This window comes from Parambassis ranga, chromosome 15 (genome assembly GCF_900634625.1).
Source record: "Parambassis ranga chromosome 15, fParRan2.1, whole genome shotgun sequence".
In the NCBI taxonomy this organism is placed as follows: Eukaryota; Metazoa; Chordata; class Actinopteri; family Ambassidae; genus Parambassis; species Parambassis ranga.
In genome coordinates, this window is record NC_041035.1 from 2895824 (window position 1) to 2923771 (window position 27948).

The window sequence follows — 27948 nt, forward strand, 5'->3', positions numbered from 1 at the left end:
CATTGGGTAAGTTATACTATTACACACAACCCGGTCTTTAATGACATGGCTTTATTATTAGAACAATAATTACACTATTAATAAAATATATTGTACAGTATTACACATTAAGATAAAAGGATGGGTTTCTGTTGATGTGTGGATGATCATCAAATTTTTTATGAATAACCTCCATTACATTAGCATCAGGGCTTCTCTCAGGTTCAGATAGTACAGATAGTAACTAGCTACTGAACCAGTTCTTGTAGCTATTTTTAACCACGTGACACCAACGTGACTTTTCTTTTTGTGCGATACAGCTGTGTGGACTGGCCTAAGGGGTGATTTTTTTTTTTTTTAAATAAAACAAAATTTATACTTTGTCCATCAGTGACATGTAACAAGTCCACCATGTCATGTCCACCATTTTGTTGTCTATGAGGCTCAACATGTGCTGGAAACAGCTAAAGAAAGGTTGTTTGATGTACAATCTTGTCTTTTAAAGAATATAAAGACAGACCAATGTACAAGTAAAATCAACCAAACAGCTGCCTCGTGGATGTGTAAAGTATAATCCAGCATAAAACAAACTCTGTGAAGAAACAACGTTTCTGGTTCAATGTTTGATCTGATCACCAAAAGTTACTAAAAAGCTGCTAAAAATATACCTAAAACCTTCTATCCAAGAAGAAATCCCCAACAAGTACCACATAAGAAAGTGATAAATATACAGAGTCAAACTGTTTAATGAGTCTGTTGCCAGCGTGACGGCCAGTCCTTCTCTATCCAGCTCTGCAGCAACCGCAGCACATCGATGCGCTGATAGATGCGGCACAGTTCGGTGAGCTCAGTTACCGTCTTCTGGTTGTAGCGCATCAGGAACTCCTGGGTGGGGCTGTGTGACATTGAGCCCTGGGTCCGGTGCTCCAGTAGAGTTAGTTCATCATAGCTCATACCCCAGCGACTGGCAAAGTTCTTCCAGTTTTTGATGGTGCTGTGGGTTGGATCCAGTTTGAGTCGCAGTAAGTCCAGGAGGTCTCTGTCGTTCATGAGGTCGCTGATCTTTGGAGGAGGTGCTGGGCAGCAGCACTTTTCACAGGGGCTCAGAAGCTGCAGTTCCTTGGGGTAGTCTGAGTTCAGGGATAGATAAGAACAATGCAGTTACCTCAGGTTAGCTCCGCATAATGATACAATATATCTTTATTGTCAAAATGTTGTCATAGTGTTATGCATTAATGCAATATTGTCATGGGTTTTCCATCATTTTGAAGCTTGATTCATGCTTGCAGGTCAAATACTGCAGTTCCCACTGTGGCCCTGCAGGTGCTGGCTTCAAACTGTGAGTCATCCTCTGTAGACCTCTTGCCCACCTGCCTCAGCTTCACTTGCCCTGTACCTATGTATTTGGATGAATCAGGTGCTTAGGCAGACACAGTAAGCCCCTTCCCCCTCAAAATGGCTCTTTAGAAACCTACTATTGACATCACAGACACGTATGTACATGTTTTATACAGTCTGTGGTTTCCCATACACAACCATGCCAGCCACACCATCACCTGCTACATTGCCTATTAAAAACAAAAAAAAAACTAGTGGGCACTGTACTTTCTATGGTGCTTACTCACATTTTCGGTTCTGTACCTTACACCACATAACTGAAACTGAGAAGATGTTGATGGAGTTAAGGCTAAAAAATACAGGCTAATGGTTGCTTCCTCAGAGCTACAGCAGATAACAGGTATTTTCACATTAGCACCTAAAAGCTAAAATTCAACTGACCCTGTGTCACAGAGTGGACCAATCACAGCTGTTACATCTGCATTTCAGCAAAGTAGTAGTTACTTTTTGGGGGGAGGTCCACCTACATCTAGGGTGTCCCACAGAAGCATAAATCAGGCTTAAGAGTAAATTTACCCGGTGAAGTGGATGTCGGCCAGGTGCACTCTTCCACATCTTCAACTGGCTGCAACCATAGAAACACACATTATGACTAATTAAGTATATAGTTATAAAATACAGCATCCTCTGATATTTAGTACCTTGACTAAAACCATATATAATTTTATAAAATAAAGTAGAATTTCTGGTAATTTACTTAATAAATCATGAGGTGCAGATATAAGAGGCCTTACCCTGCGTTCACACCAAGCACGACTAAAGCACTTTTTTTAAAGTAAAATCACAGGAAGTCTTTTACTTTCTATAGGCAAAAGCGACTAAAGCTACAAAAGCGATGCTACAGAGCTAAAGCTAAAAAACTTGAGCGACTAGAGCGACTAAAAAAAGTTGAAGACAACTTTATGCAAATTAGCTATGACACATTTTGGCTGACAACCATAGTTCGGTTCCTACTATAGTTCCTATGACGTATGAGAAGTTGATCACTGCCATCTTTGGGCACCTGGCGTTGTATGATCCTACTCTTTTTGCTTTCAGGGATCGCCACAAAAAGGCTCTGGCCTGGGACGAGGTGTCACAGGTTGTTGGTTAGCCTGCTGAGTTGATGAAATAGTAGGAGGCGCAATACTTGCCCGCTAATCGAGCTCCTAGCATGCAGCCAATACAAACCTGTTTACCGCAGCTGCCACTGCCATTGTTAGGGCAACAAAGCTTAGTAATGAAAGCTGTCTAAAATAAGGTAATATTGCAGTTTAATGTGCAGTTTTTTTTCCTTTTTGGCCTTCTTTTTGCTAAATAAAAACTAACGCAGTGAAAGTCACATTATGATCAAATGATTTTTATTACACTTTTACAATTTTCTTTATTTAAAGGTCTAAATTTTATAAATGATATGTGGGTTGCTGTGGGTTTGTATCTGCATGTTTCATGCAGCCATATTAAAGGATAATTTTCCTTTTCCCTGCAGTGAAACATGTCTGAACATAAGCCATGTAGCACGGGACAGTACATCAAGGGCAGACAGAGCATCAGGGGTCTGCCCCTGGAGGGAAATGTACATTTCACTGGTGACAATTCCTCAGATTTAAATAGACCACTTTCTTCTCTTCTTCACTTATAGCTGCTGAGACTGAAAGCTTATCCCGTAAAGTTACGCCGCCTTTTTAGATGGCTTCATAACAAACAGTGACGTTAGCGCTCTCTCTGAGTTCCTGCTCTGTTATTAGCACAGTTCACTCAGACAAAACCCACATCCTGTATGTGCACGGCTTAAATTAGAAAGTACTCACAGACCGCACTGAGATATTGGCATTAGTTGTTTGGCTGCTGGTGGTCATGTTTTCCAAGCCAACCACAGCTGTCCATTAGTATTTCAAAGTTAGATGACGAAGTGTTAGCGGTGTCTGCATACACCTACAAGAATCTGCCAACCATGTTCTTTCCTCTGATTAGGGGGGAGCCCAAACTCAGGGTCTGACACATACAATCTGCTCATGTGTGAAAGGTTCAGCAGTGCATGAAATGTGTGAATACTGACCTGTCTTATTCTGTCCTTCGAGGAGGGGCTCAGGTATCTAGAGTTCATGGAGCTCAGAGGGAGAGTCACAGCATCTGCTGGAGATACACAGCTGATATCAGTGTCTATTGCTGAAGTACAATTACCTCCTTGTGGTTGTATACAAGATTAGTATGTCAATCCTTAAATTCTGTCTTTGTTATGGAGGTGTCATGTGATTATTTGTGGCGTTTATTTGTAAGGATGTGTTGTTTATTTTGGTCATCAAATCAAATCAAATCAAAGTTTAAATATTTTAAAATAAAAATAGAATTGTATATTTTTTTGCATTTGTATATTTTGTAATATATTAATATGATGGAGGTGCCTATTGATTTGCTAATGTGTCCAAATACAACTTGTGTTTTTTTTGGGATCATTAACTCATCAGTCATGGAACACTGATGTAGGTGTATGTAGGCCAGCTGACGCAAATGACTCTGAGCTCCTACATAGACTACGCAGACAGAGTTCAACAAGAGTGGGAAACCGTCTGCAACCACAATGTGTATGTTAAACAAGCAGCAGAGGGTTCATTTACAAAAATACAGCACCTCAAACTGACGTTAAATGTTGCTCCTGACGCCACGCAACTCTACTTTATATTCCCTAAAGAGTCAGCGTCAGTAATCATCAAAGATCACATAATAAGCTAATGCACTCAGTACAAACAGCATACGTGCATGATTTAAGCTGTGATTAGCTGTATTTGTCAGTTTCACAGCACAGATCGTAGCTCCTACTATGCAGATGTTCGTATTAAGTTATCAGTGAGTGCAACAGGCCTCCTGAGCTACAAACAGCTACAAACACCATGTAGTGTCTGTTGGCGGCCCCACATCCTCTCCTTTCCTTTTCTCTTTTTGTAAATTTCGTATAAGTCAGATAACATCAGTCACATGAAACTGACTTCCTGTCCCCACTAGGTGAAGCTATGACTATAAGAGTATAGTGGCAGCAGCATATGTATGTATCTCTTCAGGCAGAGACTATAAACAAACATAGTATTTAAGGAAAGATTGGCAGTTACAGAGTTAGAGCCTGTGTCAGGTTGATTGGATTATTTCTAAGAGGAGTTCCATACAATTGGACATAATGAAGTTCTGACTTCCTGTTGGTTTTTGAGGAAATCTTTTTTTGCTTTGGCAACTTACTTATGTGCACTGAATGTCTGTGCATGTTGGTCATATACAGGGACCCAGACCTTATTATAGGCCATGCCCATTTGAAAATGATCATGGGATTAAATCTTGGACTAAGTGTGGTGAGGTTTTGAACATGTTTTGGGCTTCAGATTAAGAGCTCTTTTGCCACAGGAAGAAAGAATAAGGGAAGAATAATCCCTTACAGTCTCTGATTATATGATCAGACACAATCCAAGAAGAGAAGCTCAGTCTGAACTCTCGAGTCACTGTGTGTGGTGATGCGTTCGCTGGCTGCCACCAGTGTGAGGGTGGATTTCTGTTTTTGGAATCTAGCAAGAACAAAGTATAAATGTTAGAAGGGGAAACAAAGGTGAAGCCCCGACACCACCACAGCCTCTGTAGCCCGGCTCACACTTAGTCATGTTGCAAGCAAAAGACATAGGAGGAAATAATAATCATTTACATCAGTTCAGTCAGAGCTAAAGTACAATGACATTACCTGTCACAGGTAGTGTGTGTCACCTAATACCTATCACCTGATGTGATATGAGCTGATGTGTTTTACAGTATAAAAACTGCAGTTAAAGCATTATTTACCATGAGGATCAGTCACTTGCACTGGATAATTGGCCTCCAAAGACTGTGGGAGAGAACGACAACGTTAACAGTGAAGAAGAAGAAGAAATGTGAGAAAGACGCGCACGTCTGTCTGTCTGTTTGCAGGCTTTACTTTCTGTCTGCTCATGAGACTGCATCGTGCAGGAAAAACGAATCAGACAGAGGATAGCCTGCTGCAACTTGTTCTTAAATGAGCCCCCCCTCCACCCCCCGGGCGCTCACAGTGTGTTCAGTTATGCTACATTTCTCTGTAAGATTACTGTAAGGATCTACTTTCTGAGTAGGAACAATGAGAAATTAGCACAAAACAAACTGAAACCAAGGCAAGTCAAGACAATGACGAGGCTTAAAATCAACTCACAAATTCAGCCACGAAGCTGGTGGTGTCTGTGTCCTCCACGGGTTCAGAGATGATTCTGCCTGTTACAAAGAAAGAAAACAAAGATAGTATCACCACCTTTACTCATTCACTTCCTATATAGGATTCAGAAAAAGCCACATCCTGCAGCCAACACTCTGGTATGTAAGGTGTCATTAGTGATGAGTTAAATGAAGGACAGGCCTTCAGAAACAATGAAAAAGAAGAAGGAAACCCCTGAGCTGGAGAGAGAGAGGCACAAAGGCAGCTTTTCAGCCCTGGAAATACCTGGATGCAGGGCTATGCAGGCACTCATCAGTCTACGTCACTAAATCCACAGAGCTATAAATAAAGAGCTGCTCTGGCCTTTACTGGGTTACACTCTATGACGATGAAACTTCAACTAGAATTGAGGATTAAGTGATCAGGTGTTTCCTACATGCAGTTTTCAGGCTGCAGAGAAAGAGAGAGAGAGAGAGAGCAGTCATGTGTGTAGGTCACAGAGTGGAAACCATCCAGTCTGCCTGCAGTACATGCAGGAAAACAGCCTGATTTCTACACACTACAGGAACATTCTGACACATGAAGGGATTTAAAAGAAGACTTTTACATCCGGGTAGATAAACGGTTTTGTTTATAAAATGGCAGAAAAAGATAGTCGTTTACAATCTTCAACTAGGAAACCAATCATGATGCAAACACATGGGACAATTTACTATATCATACAAGGCCAACCAATAAACAAACCAACCATGCCTTTAAACAAAACCTCCTGAGCAACCAAACAACCCAAGAGCCAGCCAACCAACTCACCATCAAACAAACCCCCCAATCAACCATCCCTACCTACTTAGCATCCAAACAACCCTAGACTCAACAAACCAACCAATCAACCCTCCATCCAACCAACCAACCAATCAATAACCTTTACTTAGCATCCAGCTAATTACAGTTAGGCTCATGCATTTGTTTCTTTCAGTACTTTCAGCCTGAACTTAAAAGGGAAGTATGTTTTGAGAAATGCAACTTTTCAAGTACCAATCCTACAGGTTAGTTTTGAACGAGCTATAAGAAGCAAACATTATAAACATCACACAGCCACATTTTTTTTACATTTTACTTTCTTGGATGAGATTTCCTTTATTCTAGTCCATTTTATAGCGACCTGCTGGACATTGGCAAACCCTAAATTCCTTCTGATTCACAGCCTACATTTTCAGTTACAGCACTGAAAGAGACAGTAACCACTTTACTAATGACTTCTAGAGATGTTTATGTAAATTACAATTGCAATTGTTTGTTTGCTTGCATTTTAGAAGTGGTATGCTCACTGCACCAGCCACAAAAAGTGAAGGGAAATCATGTGAATCATCATTCATCATCAATGAATCATTCATGTGAAATAAGGATCCTATACTTGTTGTTATTCAGGGTTTTTCCTGGTTTCCAGGAAAATTAGTAAATATTTTTTGTCAGTTTCTATGCAACTGGCATTTTTTTAATAAAATGGTCAGAAACAAACGCGTCAAGTAAAGTGTTGCAGACTCATTCAATTGACTGTACGTAGCCTGATCATGCTTGTCGTGCACCCCCCCCCCCCCCCCAAAGGCCCATTGTGACCCAGGAAAGCCCCTGGTTATTATTTTTCATATTCTACCATTGTTTCCAGAGAAAGTATATTTACACTGAATTGTACATTTTTCTATATTTGGACATCAGGACAACCTTGTCCACTACATTTTGTTAATGATGAGGATGTTTCTGTGTACATATCTTACCTTTTCCACTGCATTTCATTTTTTATTTGTTACTTATCAAAGTTACATATACATATTTCATTGTTGCATGGATAGAGCCTGTTACTAGCTAAATCACAAGATTTCATTTGGCATATGTTAGCACTCTGTTATCCATCCAATGTTCGTTATTAGGGATGTCCAGATCCGATCACGTGATCGGAAATCGGGCCCGATTATGTGGTTCTTAGACTCGATCGGAAATGGACGTTACCTGCCGATCAGGACTCGGATATACAGTGGACCCTTGTTTATCGCGGGGGTTACGTTCCAAAAATAACCCGCAATAGGCGAAATCCGTGAAGTAGTCAGCTCTATTTTTTACAATTATTATAGATGTTTTACACTTTTCTCAGACAGACATTAACACTATCAGCATGCAAAATTGCACTAATAAATGTGTGAATGTTAGTCTAATGTAATGCTTCTAGTTCTCACAGTGTCAAATGGTTATTTGTACCCTGTTTACCGGCTAATGTGAGCAAGCTACTGTAATTTGCTATGGCTCAAACACCAACAAAATATTTGTCTGCACGAAACCTAACAATGCATCCCTGGGTGGTATTCCCCCTTTAAATATACTGCATGAAGTATTAGGACTTACAGCCAGTCACCCGGTTATCAAGTGTAAGTCGAACCCCAGATCAGTTGAGCATTGTTTCTCCTTCTGCAGGAATGCAGGGGCGTGTACCTGCACGCTCTGGATAAAGTTCAAGAGATGAAATATAAACCACATCATAATACGTTGCTCAGGGGCCATAATTCCACACAGGTGAACCCAGCTTTTTCCCGTTCTGACCACCCATGTCTGCTATGAAAGGATGTTGCTGTTTCTCAGCAGCCTGTGGAGTGTGTGGGCCTTTGCTTCATTATGAGCTCGTTTCCACACATGAATGCAGGTGAATGGCAAGCCAATACCTGACCCAGGCCGCAGCCATGTCTAGACTGAGAGCAGCTACACACACACACAGCTTGTACACACTGCTGTGTATAACACACTTGTGGGTGGTAAGTGTGATTCTTTCAAGCACTTAGAGTGATGCATATTGTATTCTTTAATGCCATGAAAATGCATCAGACTGACATAAGAGACAATCGGTCTTTTTATGTGAAAATTACATTTTTAAAAAAAACCAAAACATTTAAACATTACCATACTTCTTAATACAAAATAAATAAAACACAAATTTAATGTAGTCAATCCATGTAGACATAGTGTTAAAGAGCCAAAAACAACAACAATAAGTTACTTTTATGACAATTGTATGGAACTTAATTATATTTAGACTAGGGATCGCCCGCTTAGGATTTTTTTGCCCTCAAGTCCGAGTCATTAGATTTTGAATTTCTGCCGATACCGAGTCCCAATCCTATACTTTTAGGGTTCTCTACAAAGGCGAATGGTGGGTCACTCATTGCGATCATTTGTGCTATCTTGGCCTGTTATTGCTCGCGATCTGGACATCCCTAATTTAGACGTTAGAGTGCCCTTCCACCTCAGTGCTATATTAGATCAAATTCTGCTGCAATCAAGTGCAGAGGAAATGGATGGCAAAAAAAAATTGTTCTAGCAAGTGCCTTAATACCTTTGACAAAATGCTATTTTTTGCAACATGAAAAAAACTGATGACTGGAGTTCCATTCTCATGCATGCTTAAAAACACACCTACAAAGGCCACAGAAAGACAAAACACCAGCCTCCTTTAAAAACACATTAAACTCAAACCATGCTGCACTTCAGCTACTGTCCTGAAAATGTGACACTTGTTAAGTCTAAAATCTACACAAGGTGACGCCTTGCCTTGCTTACTGGTTGCTCTGACACAGCCAAAAAAACCCACAGCTGCCTGCACTGTGAATGCATCACAGTGTGATGAACCGTGAGTTGCAGTTTTTTAACTCGGGTGCATAAACATATGAAATATTTCATATTTTGCACTAGCTGCTGTTCAAATCAATGCAAATAAGTCCACTGTTAACAAAGCTGCACATCCTGGATTAGTTTAGCTACATGTGCTGTAAATGCCTTATGAAGGGAACTGCAGAGTATACTTGGGTGAGAATCGCAGACAAACACAGCATGTATGACTAGAGGCAAGAAAAACATGGCTGGTTGCACTTAAGGGAAATGATATAGTCAGGTGTGAACAGCGGACACGCACAGAGCTGAGATGACTTTACAACAGAATAACACAGAAGAGAGTAAAATAGAAAGTCAGACACAGTCACAGTGATGACTCACATCATCTTCCCTTTTCTGAAGTTTAGTCAGAACGGATGACCAACACTTTGTTTGTGCTTTCTCCAATGCAATAACTACACGTCACATGATGCAGAGAGCGAGCAGCAACTGTGATTGGTCCATCTGTTAAACAACACATTTCCCCCTGCTCATATTTATCTGATGTATTTAAAGCTGATGATGAACGCTTCTCATCATGTCATGCAGCGTGCTTCTGTGGAAGTGTACCGACAGGGGCCATGCACCTATCCTAAGGTTAGATTCAAGCCTCGTGGGCCTTTGGTAATCTGTTTTGATTCCATTAATGATTATTTTATATCACATACATATTATGCTATGATCAACCCAAATGATCTTTTGTTTAGGGGCTCAGACTTCAAGCCCATGTGGAAGTGTCAAAACTTGTAGTTCACACTGCAACCGCTGGGGGGCTGGCTCCAGAAGCAAGTCATTTCCCATAGACTCCCATGTTAAAATGGCCGACTTCACAGCAGAAATGAACATGTTTACAGCCTGGTACAAATGATAAGTTTAGTCTAGTGTCAATTGTATGGGAATTCGATTCAATTCAATTCAATTCAATTCGGACTTAAAGTTACGCATAATTATGGGTATTGCCGTATCACAGCGCGGCGGCGGTCAGAGAGTCCTGCAGCCTCCCACCGAGCCTCAAAACGGCTCTTCAGAAACAAACGGGTGACGTCACGGAAGCTCTGTCCATAGTTTTCACTGTCAATGGTTATAGAATAAAATAAAATGATATTTTAGTCACAAGACTAAAATAAAAACTAAATTAGAAATTGCTGCCAAAATTAACACTGCTGTGAGGCAGGTTCCATGACGGCCGTTGTCAGCGTCTTGTGACCAAAGACAAGCTGAGATAAAATTCTAGCGGTGTCAGAGATTTAAAAAAGTTCTTACAGTATGACAGCTGCTACGACCTGTCACTCTGTGTCCTCCTCCTCGCAGAGGAGATTCATGTCACATAGTGTGTCATGCAATGGTGTTATGAGATTGATAAAAATCACACAGTGTATTCGGGGTGGAGCGGCTCACTAAATCCACGGTTCGGTTCGTATCACGGTTCTGAGGTCACGGTTTTCGGCACAGAGGCACGATGCGTGTACACACACAGACATATGCACAGACACACACACACACACATATATATATATATATATATATGTCATTAAACCAAAAGTTTAATGATTGTGTGATGCTTGGTCGTAGAAATGTGTATTTAAAGCCCACAAGGGGAAGTTGTTAACCATATGAGGTTATGCTTATAGTGATGGTTTACATCACATTTTCACACGTGTCCTGCATCATCAAGTGACACCTGACTTTAATGTGAACATCCTCTTAAATAGCATTGATGCTTTCACACATGTCGTCTGAATCACCAGCAGCAGAAAACGTCATACCCGTCCTGCCGATGCAGCTCAGTGGCCTGCAGGCATGTTCAGCATGTGAATATATGGCAACAACACAAAAAACTGCATATTTCCAACATATGTATTCTCACGATTTTAGCACCACTGAACTGAAGTTATTTAAATTTGATTTAAAAATCAGGATTGACAATGGGATTGGTTTGTGTGTCCAAATCAGATCTGACTCACATCATGGCTTCAGCCGGGTAGTCTGAACACAATCTTACAAAGTACTGTTTGAGTTTGTTTGGTAAAATCACACTATTTATGCAATAAATGTGAAAAAACAACAAATTCTACACAACACAAAACATACAAGCTACATTGTAGTCCTATTAAATGACCTGTAGACACAAAGGGTCAAATATACAGTAACTAGTATGTCCAAGTGTAAAGAGCATTAAAATATGTAACAATTGAAGAATGATAGAAAGTGTCCCACAATACGGACTCAGACATCAGAGTCATGCTGCAGAGCTAACCACAGCCTGCCATGATCCTGATGGTTCTGTTGTTCTTGTTGTCTGTTAGATCCTTATGGTTTCTTGCTCACTTCAACATGTCTGTGTGTTTTCCTGCTTCTTGTTATTTCCTGTTCTATTATGAAAGTCTGCTGTGTCCCTGTGTACTCCTATATGTTTTACTTCCTCATGCGTTTCCCTCCATATGTGACTACCCGCCCTGTCCTGCTTGTATGTGGGTTCTGTGCTCTCCTTTGTCTTGGTCAGTTCGTCTCTGTGATGTTTTCCCCGTGTTCCTGCTGTTCCCAGTGCTCCTCTGTGTGTGTTCCAGTTCCCCGGTCACCTTTACCTACTTGTGTCTGTGTTTGGGTCCTCTCTGAACTGCCTGACAGCCTGTTTGTGTGTGTCTGACAATCATTAATCTCTTTTCTGTCCCATATTGATCAATCATGATTATTGAGCTAAAGGATCAACTGCATTTATAAACAGTGAACGCACTACAGTTTCTAAGTCACAGATATTGTCAGATGTGGCTGCTGATGTGAGCTGCAGTGCAGACTGTGGTTATGAAGGGGGAGATGGTCCCACTTCCTTTGCACGGTGGAAAAGTCTGCGGTGTTTCCCATATAGCTGTCACTGCAGATCACACGGTTATTTAACAGTTAATGTTTCTCAGAAAACTTTTTCCAAACCATGAATCTCACGTCATCGTCACAGCTTTGCTGTCTGGCTGACAGGCTGCTGCCAGTAATTACTATATTACTTTCTAAGAAACGTTGTGTGTGTCTGTGTGTTTTCCTCTATCTATTAATAACATGATGTACACCGCAGGAGGGGCATCATAATATCAAGTCCCCCCAACCTGGCGGCCCAAATATTGCATGTATTGTAAAGCAGTAAAAGTTACACAAATCCAATAATTGTGCTGCATTCATGTGACTAACAGAGAAGCAGCACACTGAAACACTAAATGAGAAAGCTCCTGTTCCGGCCTTCACACTTGACCTTTCTAACACAGCGGCTGCACACATACAACCTGACACTAATACAGTGCGGCTGATTAAGATAGTGGACGTTTCAGTTAAAGTTTCACAGAGGAGAAAGCGTGTGGACTTTTGTTTATTTCTCACTACTAGAATTGCTTTCTTTTCCGATTTGTCTTTGTTTGTGTGTACTGCTGCAGCCTGATTGGCTAACTGCACAGATTCATGGCCTCATATATATATATATATATATATATATATATATATATATATATATATATATATATATATATTAGGGGGTGGACGGTTCAGGAAAAAAATCTGATCCGTTCGGTACACATGTTTCGGTTCGGGGCGCGTGTTCTGTTCGGTTCTACATTTTTTCAAAAATAAAAATAAAAACACGGACATCAGTACCGTTAGCTTAACCTAGCGTAGTCATAAAGTTCAGGCTATCCAACTAACATGTAATGAGCAACGGTGGACAAAGCAACACATGTTCTGTGTCCGACGGTGTGTGTCTGTGTGTGTACGCACATTGTGCCTCTGTGCGCAGACAGCAGTGGTGAATTGTAAACGCACAACCATGCAGAGACAGAAATGACATGCTGCCGTGCAAATAAGATAAATAACATGAGCTGTTTAGTTTGTTTAATAAAGGAACAAGGTGTAAACCTGTTCTATAGGAAAGGTTTTCTTAAATGGCTTCTGTTATGATCTGGTGCTGTATAGAAATTAAAAAGAAATGAAATTGACTTGACCCGATATAATAAAAGGGGAAACACTGAACTGTTTCTTAAATATGTTGAATGTTGAATAAATAGGAAATATATTTTGTGAGAACCGTGACCTCAGAACCGTGGATTTGATTCGTATCACGGTTCTGAGGTCACGGTTCACACACACACACACACACACACACACACACACACATATATATATATATATATATATATATATATTATATATATATATATATATAGTAATATACTATTATTATTAGTATATTACTATTTACCATCAATCATGTCATTTTAAAGTTGTAGATTAAGAGCTCCATCTGTCATTTATTCATTAAAAAGGAGGACTGTTGTCACCACCCAAGAGGTTTTTCCTCCAATCTGGCAACCCACAGCTTGCTCTTATACTGATGTGTTGGGAAGCAGTGACAGTAAGTAAATTGTAATTACAACAGCTCACGATTCAAATACTCGTGCCGCGTTTGCGCAACTAACAAAGAATCGGAACATTTAAACACCAAATGAATAAGTGCCAGACAACACAAACCACATCTTGATGCTGTTTTCTAATCTGTCCCATGGCCACTCAACACACCACGCCTTTGTTCTATAGAGCCTGCTCATTTCCATTCACTTTCACAGGATGCGTTAGGTCACAGGTTCACCAGCCAGTGCCGTACATACAGTATAGTAAAAAAACCAACAAAGCAAACCTCCTACCAAGCACCGCAATACATTCCAATTAATGCGTTCATTTAAAACATTTTTTAAAGTAAACTTGACAAAATAAGAGCTTTAAAATTGCATTTTTTATTTTTATGACTTAAACAGTTTCGTGATTTATGATTAAAGATAAACAACAATGATGAGTTTAGAATGAAACAGCTTCCATGATAATAAACTTCAAGAGTGATGATACGAATATCTGACTTACCAAAGGGTTCCTTGAACGCCTTCAAACTGCTCATTTTTGAAGCTGTGACTTCTCCCATGTGTGTATATGGGTGAGGATGACACAGAAACTCTTTCCACGATGCCTAAAAAACCTCCACTACACGCAGGTACCTCCCGATCAGCGCTCAGGAAAACACGCCAATGCCAGCCCAGCGGCGGCGGCTCACACAAATGAGCCACCTCTGTGATGAACAAGGTATCAGGATTAAAGCTGCCTTCAGGGTAGCCTCGGAAATTTCACAATCCTCCCTCGACGGTAGCGCTCTTTTTTAATGTGCACGCCCACTTTTGGCTTGCAAATTTAGAACGTAGAAACTTACATCATATACGATTCTTTGATAAAATAAAAATAATTAAATAAAAAAATGTAAATAAAAATAATTAAAATTAAAAATTAAATAAATCGATGAATAGAATAGAGAAAAAAATATTTATTTATTTATCAAAAAAATCTGTAATAACACTAAATAATTTTTGGATTATTTAATTATTTTTCTTCTCTTTGTAAATTCTTATTCACACGACATCTTTCTCTTCTGTGTTCTATACAGGCCTGATGTCATGGATATCCTTCAGTGCAGTCACACTTCTGTGTCCGGCTCTTCTGTCTAGACAGTTGCTTTATGACAAATCCTATATGATGCAATAAAAAAAATACAGATAAATGCATACATTTTAACCATGAGGTGAAGCTGAGGTCGTCGGGAGATCTTCATGTGACTCAGTGTCTGACCACATGGAGCCAGACAGAGCGGAACACGAGGCACATGATAAGTCAGTACGGGCGGCTGTGGTCCTACAGGTGTCGTACACTTCTGTGTAAAGTCTTTATCAGTACTGTTATCTGTTAACTTTACCATCATCATTTCACTGTGCATGCAACACAATGTCTGTCGTTGCTGCCATTGCATTGTACACTGGGATATTTACATGTACACCTATTAGAGAGTCAAATATATTGTAGTAATTTACATTTTTGAGTTGTCATACTTGCCCGGCAGGATGCTATTTATGGTGCAGGTGTAGAAGTTCCTGAGCATTTTCACGGGGAGCTTGAAGTCCATCACCAGGGGGTTGATGTGGGTTGTCCATGTCAGACCCTGAGACATGGTGACTCCAATGTACCTGAAGCTGCCACTGCCCAGATTGGTAGCAAACAGATGCTCAAACCTCCCCCAAAGCCTTTTTCAAGTCCAACTACAGAATGTTTGGAAATTTGAAAAAAATCTCTTCTTCTTGCAAATTTCCTTATTATTATAGTTGTCTGGTACCACTTTGCTTCTAGCTGCTGGGTCGGTAAGTGTCTTATTAACCTCCAACCTCTAATTTTATTGTCCAGCTGATTTGGTGATTTGTGAAGATGTAAAACAATATTTATCTGTCAGTCAGCAGCCACTGTCCATTCTTGTTTGACCTCCACATGGGGATTAACACACTGAGAGTCCATATATATGAGTACATTTAATGAAGTGTGTATCAGTTTCTCTATAGCAATAGCTGTCTCAGTTAGCATTAGCTCTGCTTTTTAAAGTTATCAATGCACAGATCAGAACAAATTCGTCAAGTAGAGGTTGGTAGAAGTTGTGTCTTTACAAACATGGAAATCCCCATTACATCACTGTCTCTAACAGGAGCGGTTTATGTATATAAATAGTTTCATTTAAAGCTGTTGAGAAATTTTACATTTTACAACACAATATATGTCTTAAAATGTGTGTTCTGGACATACTAACAAAATTATTATGACTGGGTCAGATCATGACTTTACAATCAAAGCTCCATAAGTAAACACCTGCATTTTATTCTCTGTCAGGTTGTGGCTGTATAAATAATACATGGATTCAGCTTTTACAAGTACTTTACACAAAAGGTCTTATACTTTAAATCTGGACTCCAGATAGTGGGATTAGAGGACATGTATTGCATGCTGTATTCATACAAGAAGCAACAGCCGTAGATGAAAAGACACACACACACACACACACACCTGAAGGAACACAGAAGAGTGAAAGGGTAGGAGGCAGCACCTTCAACACAGAAACATAAACATCACATTGGGGACCTCTGCTGGACTGTCAAGGAAACACAACCCAATGGTGCTCTGGTGTTATTCTTCATCAGCCGCAAACAAAAGGAGCTGAATCCATTATTTAAAGCTACACTAATCATTATTTTCATTGTGCCACACACAGATCTGAAGAAGGTTTCTGACACGATACAAAATATATATAGGTGTGTAGAGCCTTGTTTAGCATCTTTTAGCTCAGTGTTTTGGTATCACAATATAAAAACGATAAAAATGATTTTTTTTCAATAAGTAATATTGATCTTACATGTATCAGATGCACATAAACACACCATTAGCTCCATGATGTTCAGTCTTCACTTTTGAATATGAGCACACAAATTTCCACAAAGGGTGTGTGACTGGTTAAGCACACATCTTCACACACTACCTGTTCATCTCCATGTTTGCAGTGTCAGTAAATAAACATCATAATAAGGTTACTCTTTGTTTTTCTTGTAGGATTACAGACATAGCCTAAATGTAAATTATTATATAAGATGGCCTGTATGTATTCATAACGATAACTAGAAAAGGGCATTTCCTGAAGAAAACGCAAGTTTGATTGCTGCAGCTGAAGCATTGCTTTGAACGCTGATGTGAGGGATTGCTCTGAATTGCTGGAGAATCAGAGCAATCCAGAGCTTTATATGCCTCTGTGTGTCAGCCTGTCACCATGGTAACAGCAGAGGAGACCTCAAAAACCACTCCAACTTTGAGAGCCTGGCGTGCGGAAACGATTTGTAATTAGAAAATTCTGAATACAAGTTAGATAGAGCAGCATCTAATGAGCGTTTTAAGACTAAACTGGAGTCTGTAGCTTGAACTTTGTAGGAGGAGATACATTTGGCAGATGACACATAAATTGCTTAATATTTGAAAAACTATAATTTTTTGAAAAAAAACTTGAAGTTGACCCGGAATGTCCTCTATGTATGCTGAAGATACGCTGTGTCAAAAAAACGTACGGAAGAATAAGAAAGAAAGAAGAAGAAGAAATAGGGTGAAGAACAAGAGTTTGATTGCCGTAGCAATGGAAACCACACTAATTATTATATAAGATGTGTTTATAATGATAATTAATTCAGTAATATTTGTTTCATGTGCACAGCTGTGTATGTGGCACAGAAGCAGTCATAGTCTGTCATATTAAACCACTGCAGATTAAATATCACAGATTAGTCCTGTACACTCATTACATTTTAACACATCATGTATAATCCAGCACTAAACTATATTAGATTAGTGGCACATTTCCTGAAGGATTTTTTTTTTCATCAAAATGTCAACAAGTGCTTTTTTTCCCCAAATTACATGTTGCTGTATATACACGTATGTGTGCTGCAAGTACTGTATATGTGGTCAGAAAGGATCCATTTATTAACACTGAATAATATGCGTAATATGCGAATAATGTACGTTGCAACTGAAAATATAAACATATATTATATTATTAATATATTTTGAAATATACCGTGTTCACTTTCCCCACAGCCTGTATATAACAGGTTTTCCTTGTGAGCAGGATAAAATCCCACACAGCATGAACGCATCAAATGAACACACATTCTGCTTCCGTCATGACGCACGACGTCGTACCCCATTTGTCCAATCAGATGAAGAGCCTGGAGCTCAGGACAGAAGCAGATGATATGGCAGCTTTGAGGGCGACCAGGTGGAACTTGCTTTGTTACCGCGGCTAAAAAACGTTCGGTTATGAAAACACCGTGAACCGGAGACAGCGTCAGGGCAGCTGCTCGAAATGATTTACTTAATATTGATTTCCGCGTTCTCCGGAGCCGTCGTTACGTTGATATTACAGTTCTTGCTGATATACCGGAGAAGCCCCGAACCCATAGGCAGGACAGTGCAGTATGTGAAAGTAGTGCCTGAGAACGCATTGAAGGATTACTTTAACACCCAACATGCCGAACCAGGCCAGCAGCAGCAGGACAGCACGGCACCTGCTGCATCTAAACAGCAAGAGGCCGTCTCCACACGGCAGCAGGAAGCGGCTGTCACCGGCGGCAGCCCCAAACAACAGCCGCCACCGCCTTTTCCAAGCGAGCCCATTGATGCGGGCAGAGCCGAGACATGCAATTTCCTAAACGCTATATTTCTGTTCCTGTTCAGGGAGCTCCGAGACACCCCTGTAGTCAGACACTGGATCACCAAAAAGATCAAGGTGGAATTTGAGGAGCTGCTGCAGACCAAGACAGCGGGTCGGCTCCTGGAGGGACTCAGTCTCAGAGACATTTCCCTGGGTAATTCTCTGCCGGTCTTTAAGACGGCCAAACTTATGAAGCCGGTGCATCTGAACGAGGACGGGATGCCGGAGGAGCTCAACTTTGAGGTGGATATTGAATACAATGGCGGCTTCCACCTCGCCATCGACGTCGAGCTGGTTTTTGGGAAGTCTGCCTACCTGTTCGTGAAGATGAGGCGCGTAGTGGGCAGACTGAGGCTGCAGTTCACGCGAATGCCCTTCTCCCATTGGTCCTTCTCCTTCCTGGAGGACCCGCTGGTGGATTTTGAGGTGAAGTCGCAGTTTGAAGGGAGGCCGCTGCCCCAGCTCACCTCCATCATAGTCAACCAGCTGAAACGGGTCATCAAGAAGAAACACACCTTACCCAACTACAAAATCAGGTACGCTCAGAAAACACTGCAACACAGGCAGATGATGCTCAGATCAGCTCACATGTGGAACATAAAACAAACAGAACATGTGCTGTTTGCATAGAGCAATCATAGATCAGCCGCCTGGCCCTGTGATGGGCCCCATTACACTTTGGCCCCTTTCTTCAGAACCTCCTAAGTTGTTGTCACATTTCTTTTTTAAAACTTAATCAGATATGTTAAAATTGAGGTTCAAAATGGCCACAAAACAATGACAAAGACATTTAAAATCAAAAGTATTCAAAACAACCACACAGAATTGCCATAATCTGACTCAACAATACTACATACAGCAAGTTTTAGTAAGACATACCTTCCAAGGAATGCAAAACATGCAGTGATCTTCTCTTGGGGTGTTATATGAGGGTGGTAATTCCTGCAAGGATTCAAAGTATGCATTGTGTGCTTATTGTTGTAGCTACGGGTGCAAGAAGCAATCTGATTTTTGACAGTGTTTAGTCTTTCCAAGCAATTTCCCTGGTTGTTCTGTGTTTCATCCTGCTGTCTCATGCTCTGTCCATGACTGCACCCTAATATTTGTATTTTTATGGAAGTTGTATGTACTTTGTTGGCTAGCAGGAAAAGATTTAAAGTATATAATTACAGGATGTCCAACTGACGGCAGTGTCCAGGGTGTACCCCACCTCTCACTTGTAGATAGCTATGATAGGCTCCAGCCCCCTGTGACCCTGCACTGCAGGACAAATTGGGTTAATGGATGATGGATGGATGGATGGATGGGTCACAGGTGTGTGTTATGTTGATGTGATGTGAATGTTCTTCAGCCTATTTCTGTTTTGCGTAGTTGTGAATCCATCATTTGTACAACAGGATACCAGTTTGTGTGAGAATGTGTGAACACGTAGTCTGTCTCACTGGGGTTTTTATTTTTTTTAATAATTTCAGAATTAGGACAGACACGTTTAGTTCTAGCTAGCTGTCCATCCCCTCAACTTACATTTGTAGATGCGTTAACAAAGAAAGAGCAGGTCATTGTTCTCTTGCCCACTGTAGCTAACACTTAGCTAGTGTTAGCATTTTTTTCACTCAAAGTAGTGCTCACGAAAGCGTTTTTTTTTTTTTTATTGCAACGAGAGGTGCTGCTCCCCAAACAGTTATGATTTATGACGTGATACATGGCGACAATATACAACAATGAATGTAAGGCGTGATTCTGTGGACGTTATACAGGAGCTAAGTTTGGTTTCCCTGACAGATATCATAACTCGCCTGTTCATCTTTACTTGTAGTTGTTTCACAGCATGTAGCTCTCCTTGGTGCAAGGCCTGTGCCAGGCTGTAGAGCCTGAAGGAACATGGCCGCCACTGTTTTTCTGGAGCTTTGACCTCCTATTGTGTGGACCATTTCAATCCTACAAATACTGAGAATGTAACAGCTATTAATGTGATGACAAAGGTGAGTGATCGGAGGCACAGAACTGTTTATATATGCCTGGTAGGGTCATTGGCCACAAAGCCTCACGCTAAGCAAGTTTTTTTTTAGCATCACTGAACTTCACATCTTTGCATTCTGTTTTTGTTTTTATGACAACTTTCTCTTACTCATACACAGCCTGTGCTCTAACTACATGCAGCTGAAAACGGCCTGCTGCCATTTAGCACTCTGTGTGCCCACAGGCTAATGGAATTTACTGTCCTCAGCCGGTGTGGTTTTAATCAGGATATCTATTAGGGCTAGGCGGTATACCGGTTTGCACCGAAAACCAGTGTTTTTTGCGTTATGATATGAATTTTTCATATACCGGCAACACTGGTTTAAATGGCCTAAAATGTTCGGAACTCAGCGCGGTGGTAAATTGTTTCATGGGGGACGTTTTTCATTGCTGCATGCATGGAGCAGAGCACAGGCACAGAGCACATTAGTGGAGTTGTTGGTAATAATGGACGGGGAAGTTCTGAACCAGAAATGTGTGTGTAGAACTCCTCACACGGCTCTACCACTAACACACACACAAACAGGTTTTGACGCACTGAACAGCAGCAGAATGTATGAGGAGTTCTGCACACTCGTTTCTCATGCAGTATGAAAAGTCCGGTCCAAAAAGATTTTGTTCTTATTTCTGCCACCTCGGGAACACAAGCAGATTTCTCTGTCCTCGTGGAGTATTTAACATATTAGCCCACACACACACCATTTGTAATTATTTTTTAAACAATAAAAATGATCGTTCATTAATCGTAATTAAGGATGCTGGATATTAAATAATAGCCCACAGCCCTAATGTAATACATGTAATTTTTTGTACAGTTCTCATGACTGTGGAGTAGGGTAACCACTCTACTGCAGTAATTCTTCTCACAATCAATGCAGTTAACACGTCATGAATGAGGGAAAAAAATACCGCCAAATACCGGAAACCATTATAATATAAAAATACCGTGATATATAATTTTGGTCATACCGCCCAGCCCTAATACCTATGTATATATGACAAATACCGCTAACCTGGTTACTGATTAAAGAATGTGCACGTACCTGCAGTGTTTACAGTTTTCAACTGAAAGCACCCTGTGACCTGTCTGCTAGACTTAATAGGTTGTACCGTTTGTGCCCATCACAATCACACTGTAGAGATTAGATTCTCCTTCTCCATCAGATACCGTCTCCTGCCATCGTCAGGCTTTTGTTGTGTTATGACACTCCTGGAACATTTAGAGTGATGATAATTGTTTCATTGTTTCAGTTGTCAAGCGAGGATGATAAATATGTAGCTGTGTGACGCTGTGAAGTTTCTGTCGGCTTCTAAACACACTAATTTGAACTGTATGCCTACTGTAACACCAACAAGCTCAACAGACTGCATGTCCTCCTTCCACTTTGTTTCAGAGTCTCAGACTTGCCTTCTAGCAAACACTAGTCCAGATGTCACAGGGCTCTAGAGTGCGACCATTTTGGGCGCACATGCGACCTAATTTCTCAAAGGTGCAACCAAAAAATATCAGAGGTCGCACCGGTACGACCAGCTGTTAGAGGGAGATACATTCTCCGCGACTCTCAAAAGTCTCCAGCAACAGACACACATCGGGCCCATATTGTGGTCTAAACCAATCAGAGACGGTGAAGGGCGGGACCTCCGTGTGTGTGTCTTTGAAAACGTGTCTGCTGCGGTCAGCTGAGACCGAACATTCAGAGAAGAACGCGGACATATGCTGCGCAGAGCGGATGCTGTGTGATAAAGCTTGTTCCATACTCCACGAGAACAGAGAGATGAGAACAGAGAGATATGAACAAAGTTCGTTTCGGCCCGGACTTTTTAAAACATGTGTGCAGAACTCATATGACCCTCTCACTACAGCGCGCAGCGCGCACACACACGGACAGACAGGGTTTAAAGACGTTTCGCTGCAGAAACCGCAGTTTAAGTGAACATACAGCGGAGCAGCAGGATTTGTTGCTACTATGCGGGTTTTGCTAATTTGCTGTTGACCTGAATGACGGATGATAACGAGCCGGTCATGTTCAGGGAGGGGGCGTGACGTGCTCGTAGCATTATAACAGAACAGCAGGTCTGAGGACAGTGTTATCTGACCTGTGAGGTTCATCCATGAAGGCTGAGTCACTGACTGACAGCAGTCAGCTGGTTTAAGGAGTTATAGAACATGGTTACATGATGAACGCCCATTTAAACAGTATTGTTATTATCCTGCTATAGTGGACCATTGTCTGCCAGTATGATATCTGCATACAGCTAAACTGTAGCAGACAGAATGAAGAGTCTGTCAGCTGGAGCTCAGCTTTAGAAAGAGAGGAGACAGAGAGGAAGAGAGGAAGAGGTGAGGAAGATGAGAGAAGAGATACTGTAGCTGCATTAGAAACGTGTTGAAGAAAACAAAATATATATCTCAATCACAACTATTAAATAAATAAAGGTGTATATGATTTTAATCATTTTTAATTCCCATTGCCAGATAGATAAGTGAGGAGCGACAGCCAGAAAATACAGAGAGAAAGCAAACAGGGAACTGAAGAGTTCTGTAACTTTGAATCTTCATTATGGATTTCTGACAGGCAGACCTGTTGGCTGGTTTGTCCATAATTTGAATGAGTACTATCAGTACATGTATTTATTTATTTGTATTTACCTGTGTTCATTAAACAAGGTCCAAAGTCAGTTTAGGATGATATGTTATTATTAAGCCCGTTCATATTTCCTAGAGATCAATTTTTGGACCTCAGTATTTCTAAAACTTTGGCTACAGCCCTGCGAGGCCGTCAGGTAAACAGTAGATGTAGCTGCAGATGATGAGAGAAGATGAAAAGAACTTCTGTATTAGGATAGGTGTCAAGTTAAGGCCTGATCGATAAAATATATGGACAGCAATTAAAAAACAATGTGATGTGTGATGCGGTGCACCTAACTTTTGTGCCGGTGCACCCAAGAAAAAAAGGTTAGGCGCACCGGTGCAACCAGTGCAAAAAGTTAGTCTAGAGCCCTGTGTCATGTGAGTTTTTTTTCAACAGTGTCTTTCTCTTTGCTTGTCTGCCATTAAGCTGTGAATCCTGAAACACCCAGGCAACAGTTGCTACATGCACCCTGTCTCCCATCTGAGCTGCTGTATCCCTCAAGCTCCTTAAGGGATGGAGGGAGGCTTTCAACAAAGAACTCAGATTTTAAAGGAATAAGTTCATTTCAGTCTACTGCATTTTATGTTTAAATGTGACAAAGAGAAGCTCTGCTAGCGCTGTCGCCTCACAGCAAGAAGGTTCCTGGTTCCATCCTGACTGGGGCCTTTCTGTGTGGAGTTTGCATATTCTCCCGGTGCCTGCGTGGGTTTTTTTCCTCCCACATTTTAAAGACATGCTTGTTAGGTTAATTGGTCACTCTAAATTGCCTGTAGGTGTGAGTGTGAATGATTGTCTGTCTTTATAAGGCCCTGTGATGGACTGGTGACCTGTCCAGGGTGTACCCCGCCTCTCACCCGTAGATAGCTGGGATAGGCTCCAGCCCCCCCGTGACCCTGCACTGCAGGACGATGTGGGTTCAGATGATGGATGTATAGATGGAAACAGAGCTCCCTGCAGCTTCCCAAAAACCTGAATTTTACATTAATAATTTTAAAACGGAGATGACCATGAAGTAAAAAATATCAAAATTCTAAAACCGATTACCAACTAAACAGATATTTGTGTCCAGCTCTAGAATTAGGTTTTTGAGTTGGACATCTGTAAGTGTGGCAAAAAAACTTCCCTGACGGGTAGGAAGTGTTAAATCAGAAGCAAAAGAAAAAACACTCCAGTGTTTCTCATGCAGTTTTCAGGCTGCTGTAGTTGTTATGATTTAAAGAAAGTGGACTCTGGTAACCTCTGCATTTAACAGCTGTCCTAAATCCACAAGAAAGGAAGGTCTGAGCTGAGGACGTAATCCGACATAATAATTATAAAGGCAGCCTTAACTGTGTTTGTTATGGACCTCTGGATCGTTTCCTCATTTGTTGTTTCGGCACGCTGAAACATTCTGAGAGTCAAATGGCTTATTGTGGGCTCGGAAAGTAGTTGAAACTGTGGCAAGATTTAAAGAAGTGAATAAGGGAAGTAGAAAGTCAGTGAGAGGGCAAAACTTGAGTAACAGAAACTTCTCTTGATTGGTCACTGTGGTCAGAGATTAAAAAAGGAGCAGACATACTGGTTGACATGCCCTGCACAAATACCAGCAGTCAGAGTAGCACAAACATGAGGCATCTTGTAGTTAAGCATATCTAATACAGACAGGACTCACTGCTGTCCTGTGGACGGCTGCAGGGGTCCTCTCACAGTGGCATGATAACAATGGGTTTTCTTACTGTTGACTTGAGCAGGTCCTGACTAGGTGCCAGCCTTCAGCTATCAGGGGGAAACACTGGCGCATAATGCTGTTATCTCAGTGTAGTATCCAGCGCTTTCATGTTTCCACCCCTCCCTTTGACTACGCCATCTGACAGACTTTGGGGGTAAAACAATGAAGCATGTTACATGTGTAGACCTGAGTTTGAATTTTCAAATATTTAAAATCAAAGTTACTATAGTCACTTATAAAAATGTCTTATAAAATGTATGTACCAGTGTCAGTGTCTGGTAGTAAGACATCAGTATTAGTAAAGGTGATGAGAGCGGGAAGAGTTGAAGAAGATCAGGGTGTTAATTACAAGGTGCCATTGAGACAAACATGCACATGCACTGCTGTCAGTTCCCTTTTACAACTTCATACTGTTTATATTACCATTAGCACAACCTGCACTACTTATTGCTGCACTATTTTATTTGCTATTTTATATACTGTTCAGATTATTCATACTTTTCATATACTTGCACAGATCTATATTCCATCGTCCATTGTACATATCATGTTACACATCCTTTCATTTGCCACTTGTTGTCTACAGTATATATTTTTATTTTTATATTGCTGGAATTGTTAAGACCTGCCAGTAGGTTTAAACTAGGATTTAACTCTACTTTCCTTATTTTTGACTTGTTATAGTTTGATTAATTCTGTTTTATTGTATTCTTGCTGCTGCTGCTGTAACATAACAATTTCCCAGTGTGTAAAGAATATCTATCTATTGGGCATGGGACGGTTCAGGAAAAAAATCTGAACCGATCAGTTCACACGTCTTGGTTCTGGGCGTGTGTTTTGTTTGGTTCAGGACATGCGCATCAACTAAATCCAGGGAGGCATTTTTACCACAGCACAGAGACGAGTGTTGTCAACTTGGTAACTCTCGCTAAATCTGGCAACTTTACAAATCTTTTTTTTTGTCAAACATGTCGAGCTACAAATCTAGCAACTTTCTCTGGTAACCTTTTGAGACTGACATGACCGCACCGGTGCGCCCACGATCATGCACAGTGAGTGTGATGCGATGATGTAATGAAGAGCAGCCTCAGAGAATGAAAGCCGGACCTTGGGATTTGCTGAGTGGCACAGATGGTAGTTGAGTGGAGGGGAGGGCTGGGACAGAGGCCCAGTGGAGGTAATCCAGGCATTACAGCAACCATGTAAAGTCTCCAGCTATAGAGGGAATATTGTGCATAAATCCAGTTCTGTGATGGTTTAATTCTGTCCCAGTCTTCATACAGCTCATCAATGAATCACTTTAGCTTTAGCAACCAACTAGTGCTGCTCTTTGTAATCACATACAGGTTTCTGAAGGGTGCTAAACATTAAGTCACCCAGTGACGCCGTTAGATAAAGTGGGTAAAGAGCAGTGATGGATGGACGATGTGAGTGCTCAGTTGTCTTTAGGCAATGTTCAAGAAATCTGACATCGTAGCTAATAATAGTACTTTGTGTTTTGTGCTTGTGTTTTGTTATTTTAAGTCTAAATTCAATCCCTAAATTGCAACAGATATTAATTTTAATAGGTTACCACCAAAGCTTTGAAGCCCATAAAATGGTATTTAGGCTACCCCTAATGGCTCTTTTTAATTTCACTGCCTTTGTAAAAAGCACATAAGTGTTCTTACCTAATAATTAACAAACACTACACGTGTCAACAGCAGGTGTTAGTAGGGTCTAATTGGAATGTTGTTTGTTATAGTGTAGGATCAATAGAGAATATATATCATATATATATCATCAGCCAAATTAGGCTGCACAACACTGTGGTGATGACAGATCATCTGGATGAAAGGTTTCATTATGTTAGATGTACGGCATTTAACTCATACCCAGTGAATGGCCATGGTCACAGCATGGGTGATAAACTTGTTAGTCAAATCACACAAATAACCAGTGAGAAGGAATTACAACCACTTATTATTAACTAGCGTCATTACACTGAAACCACTTTAAGATGATACACCCTCCAATAAAACAGGCAGTGACTTGATCACCCTCCTTTTAAAATTAAACACAAACATATTCGTGTAAGAAGTGAGTAAAAACTATCAAATAGCCCACAGGTGCTGGGTGGAGCTCCTCATGCAGCTTTTGTACTTGTGATCAGCAAGTAGGGAACAGGTGCACGCTACGGAGGGGGAGAAACGTGGTACCTGGGGCATCATGAGAATCGAAGAGACCTGCATGATGCTGATAGATCAACACATAATACTAAATCTGAGAGAGTTTTAACATGTACAAAGGAACTCCTCTCAAACTACTAGCAAAGAGGAATTTATTTGCCCAATCCAACCTCGCCTTAACTTGAAACTATCTATATTCTGCCCGGTTACTTTTAAATAAATTATATGGGGACCAAGATGCTGTAAATAATGTAAAACCTTACTAGGTATGACCATGTTGTTCACCCCCCCACCTCCACCCCCTGTCCCACACACACAGTCTGCCATCTTCCATTTGGGTGTGGGTTCTCTTCCTCTGGTATAAAGTGGATAAAAAAATGAGAGCATCCAGTTGCTTGAGTAAACCTTACCGAGAAATGCTGTGAAGGAATAAAATATGAAACTATATATTTTATAGCACTTTTTTCTACTCTGTGAAAGTAGGGTTAAGTGTCTTGCCCAGGGGCACATCGGCATGCAGCCAGGGCGTGGGATCTAACTGCCGGTGTAAACGTAATGTCCCACTAGGACCAGGAATCAAACTGTGAACCTGAAGTTCTGAACCACTCTCTCCCTAGAGCCATAGTCACAGCTTGTTAGGCTCCTGTCATGGCTAGTTTGTAACTTGTATTGTCTGCTCTTGGTAGACTGTGATGCAATGCATTCTGGTATTATTGGGATTTGTGAAGTTGACTGGTCCTCATTTATATACAGTTAAGGGCTTGGCTGCTACATATGCAAAAGTGTAGCGTCTAGCATGATGTGACGCCTCTCAAAAGAAGGACGCTACCCTGCCTCAGATGTCTCCAGGCATGCATTTTATTGAACTACTACCGGTATAAGAGAAAGTTTCCCAACTAGCTGCCATGTAGGCCAAAATCTTTGTTGGTCTGTCATCCTAACTGTGTAATTTCAATGAAGTGAGATCACAAGCCTGTAGTAGTAGACAGGAACACCTTGCAGAGTATGGAAAAGATGTCCCCATCCAGAAGGACTGTGTGTTCAAGACTGGCAACCAGGTGCTGTACTGGCTAACCAAAAGT

At 40.9% G+C, this 27948-nt stretch overlaps 2 protein-coding genes across 5 annotated transcripts in view; one reads left to right on the plus strand and one right to left on the minus strand.

Annotated features, from left to right (window-relative positions):
• Positions 1-101: 101 nt before the first annotated feature.
• edaradd (EDAR-associated death domain) lies at positions 102-14318 on the minus strand. Of its 4 annotated transcripts, none has more exons than XM_028424350.1 (7): positions 14144-14318; positions 5558-5616; positions 5176-5218; positions 4782-4907; positions 3416-3489; positions 1894-1942; positions 102-1109 (listed from the first exon to the last, which is right to left on the minus strand). In XM_028424350.1, the coding sequence occupies exons 1-7, from the start codon at positions 14199-14201 to the stop codon at positions 724-726; spliced, it is 795 nt and encodes a 264-aa protein (XP_028280151.1). In that variant the 5' UTR covers positions 14202-14318; the 3' UTR covers positions 102-723. The 4 variants fall into 4 exon arrangements, with proteins under 4 accessions (XP_028280151.1, XP_028280150.1, XP_028280153.1 ...); XM_028424349.1 differs by having other exon boundaries at positions 3416-3492; XM_028424352.1 differs by lacking the exon at positions 4782-4907.
• Positions 14319-17858: 3540 nt separating this feature from the next.
• The window catches only part of pdzd8 (PDZ domain containing 8), a 42889-nt gene continuing 32799 nt past the window's right edge, over positions 17859-27948 (plus strand). Inside the window, exon 1 of the mRNA XM_028423086.1 lies at positions 17859-18874. Within this exon, the coding sequence (XP_028278887.1) occupies positions 17991-18874 (884 nt within the window). The 5' untranslated portion in view covers positions 17859-17990. The remainder of the gene's footprint in view (positions 18875-27948) is intronic.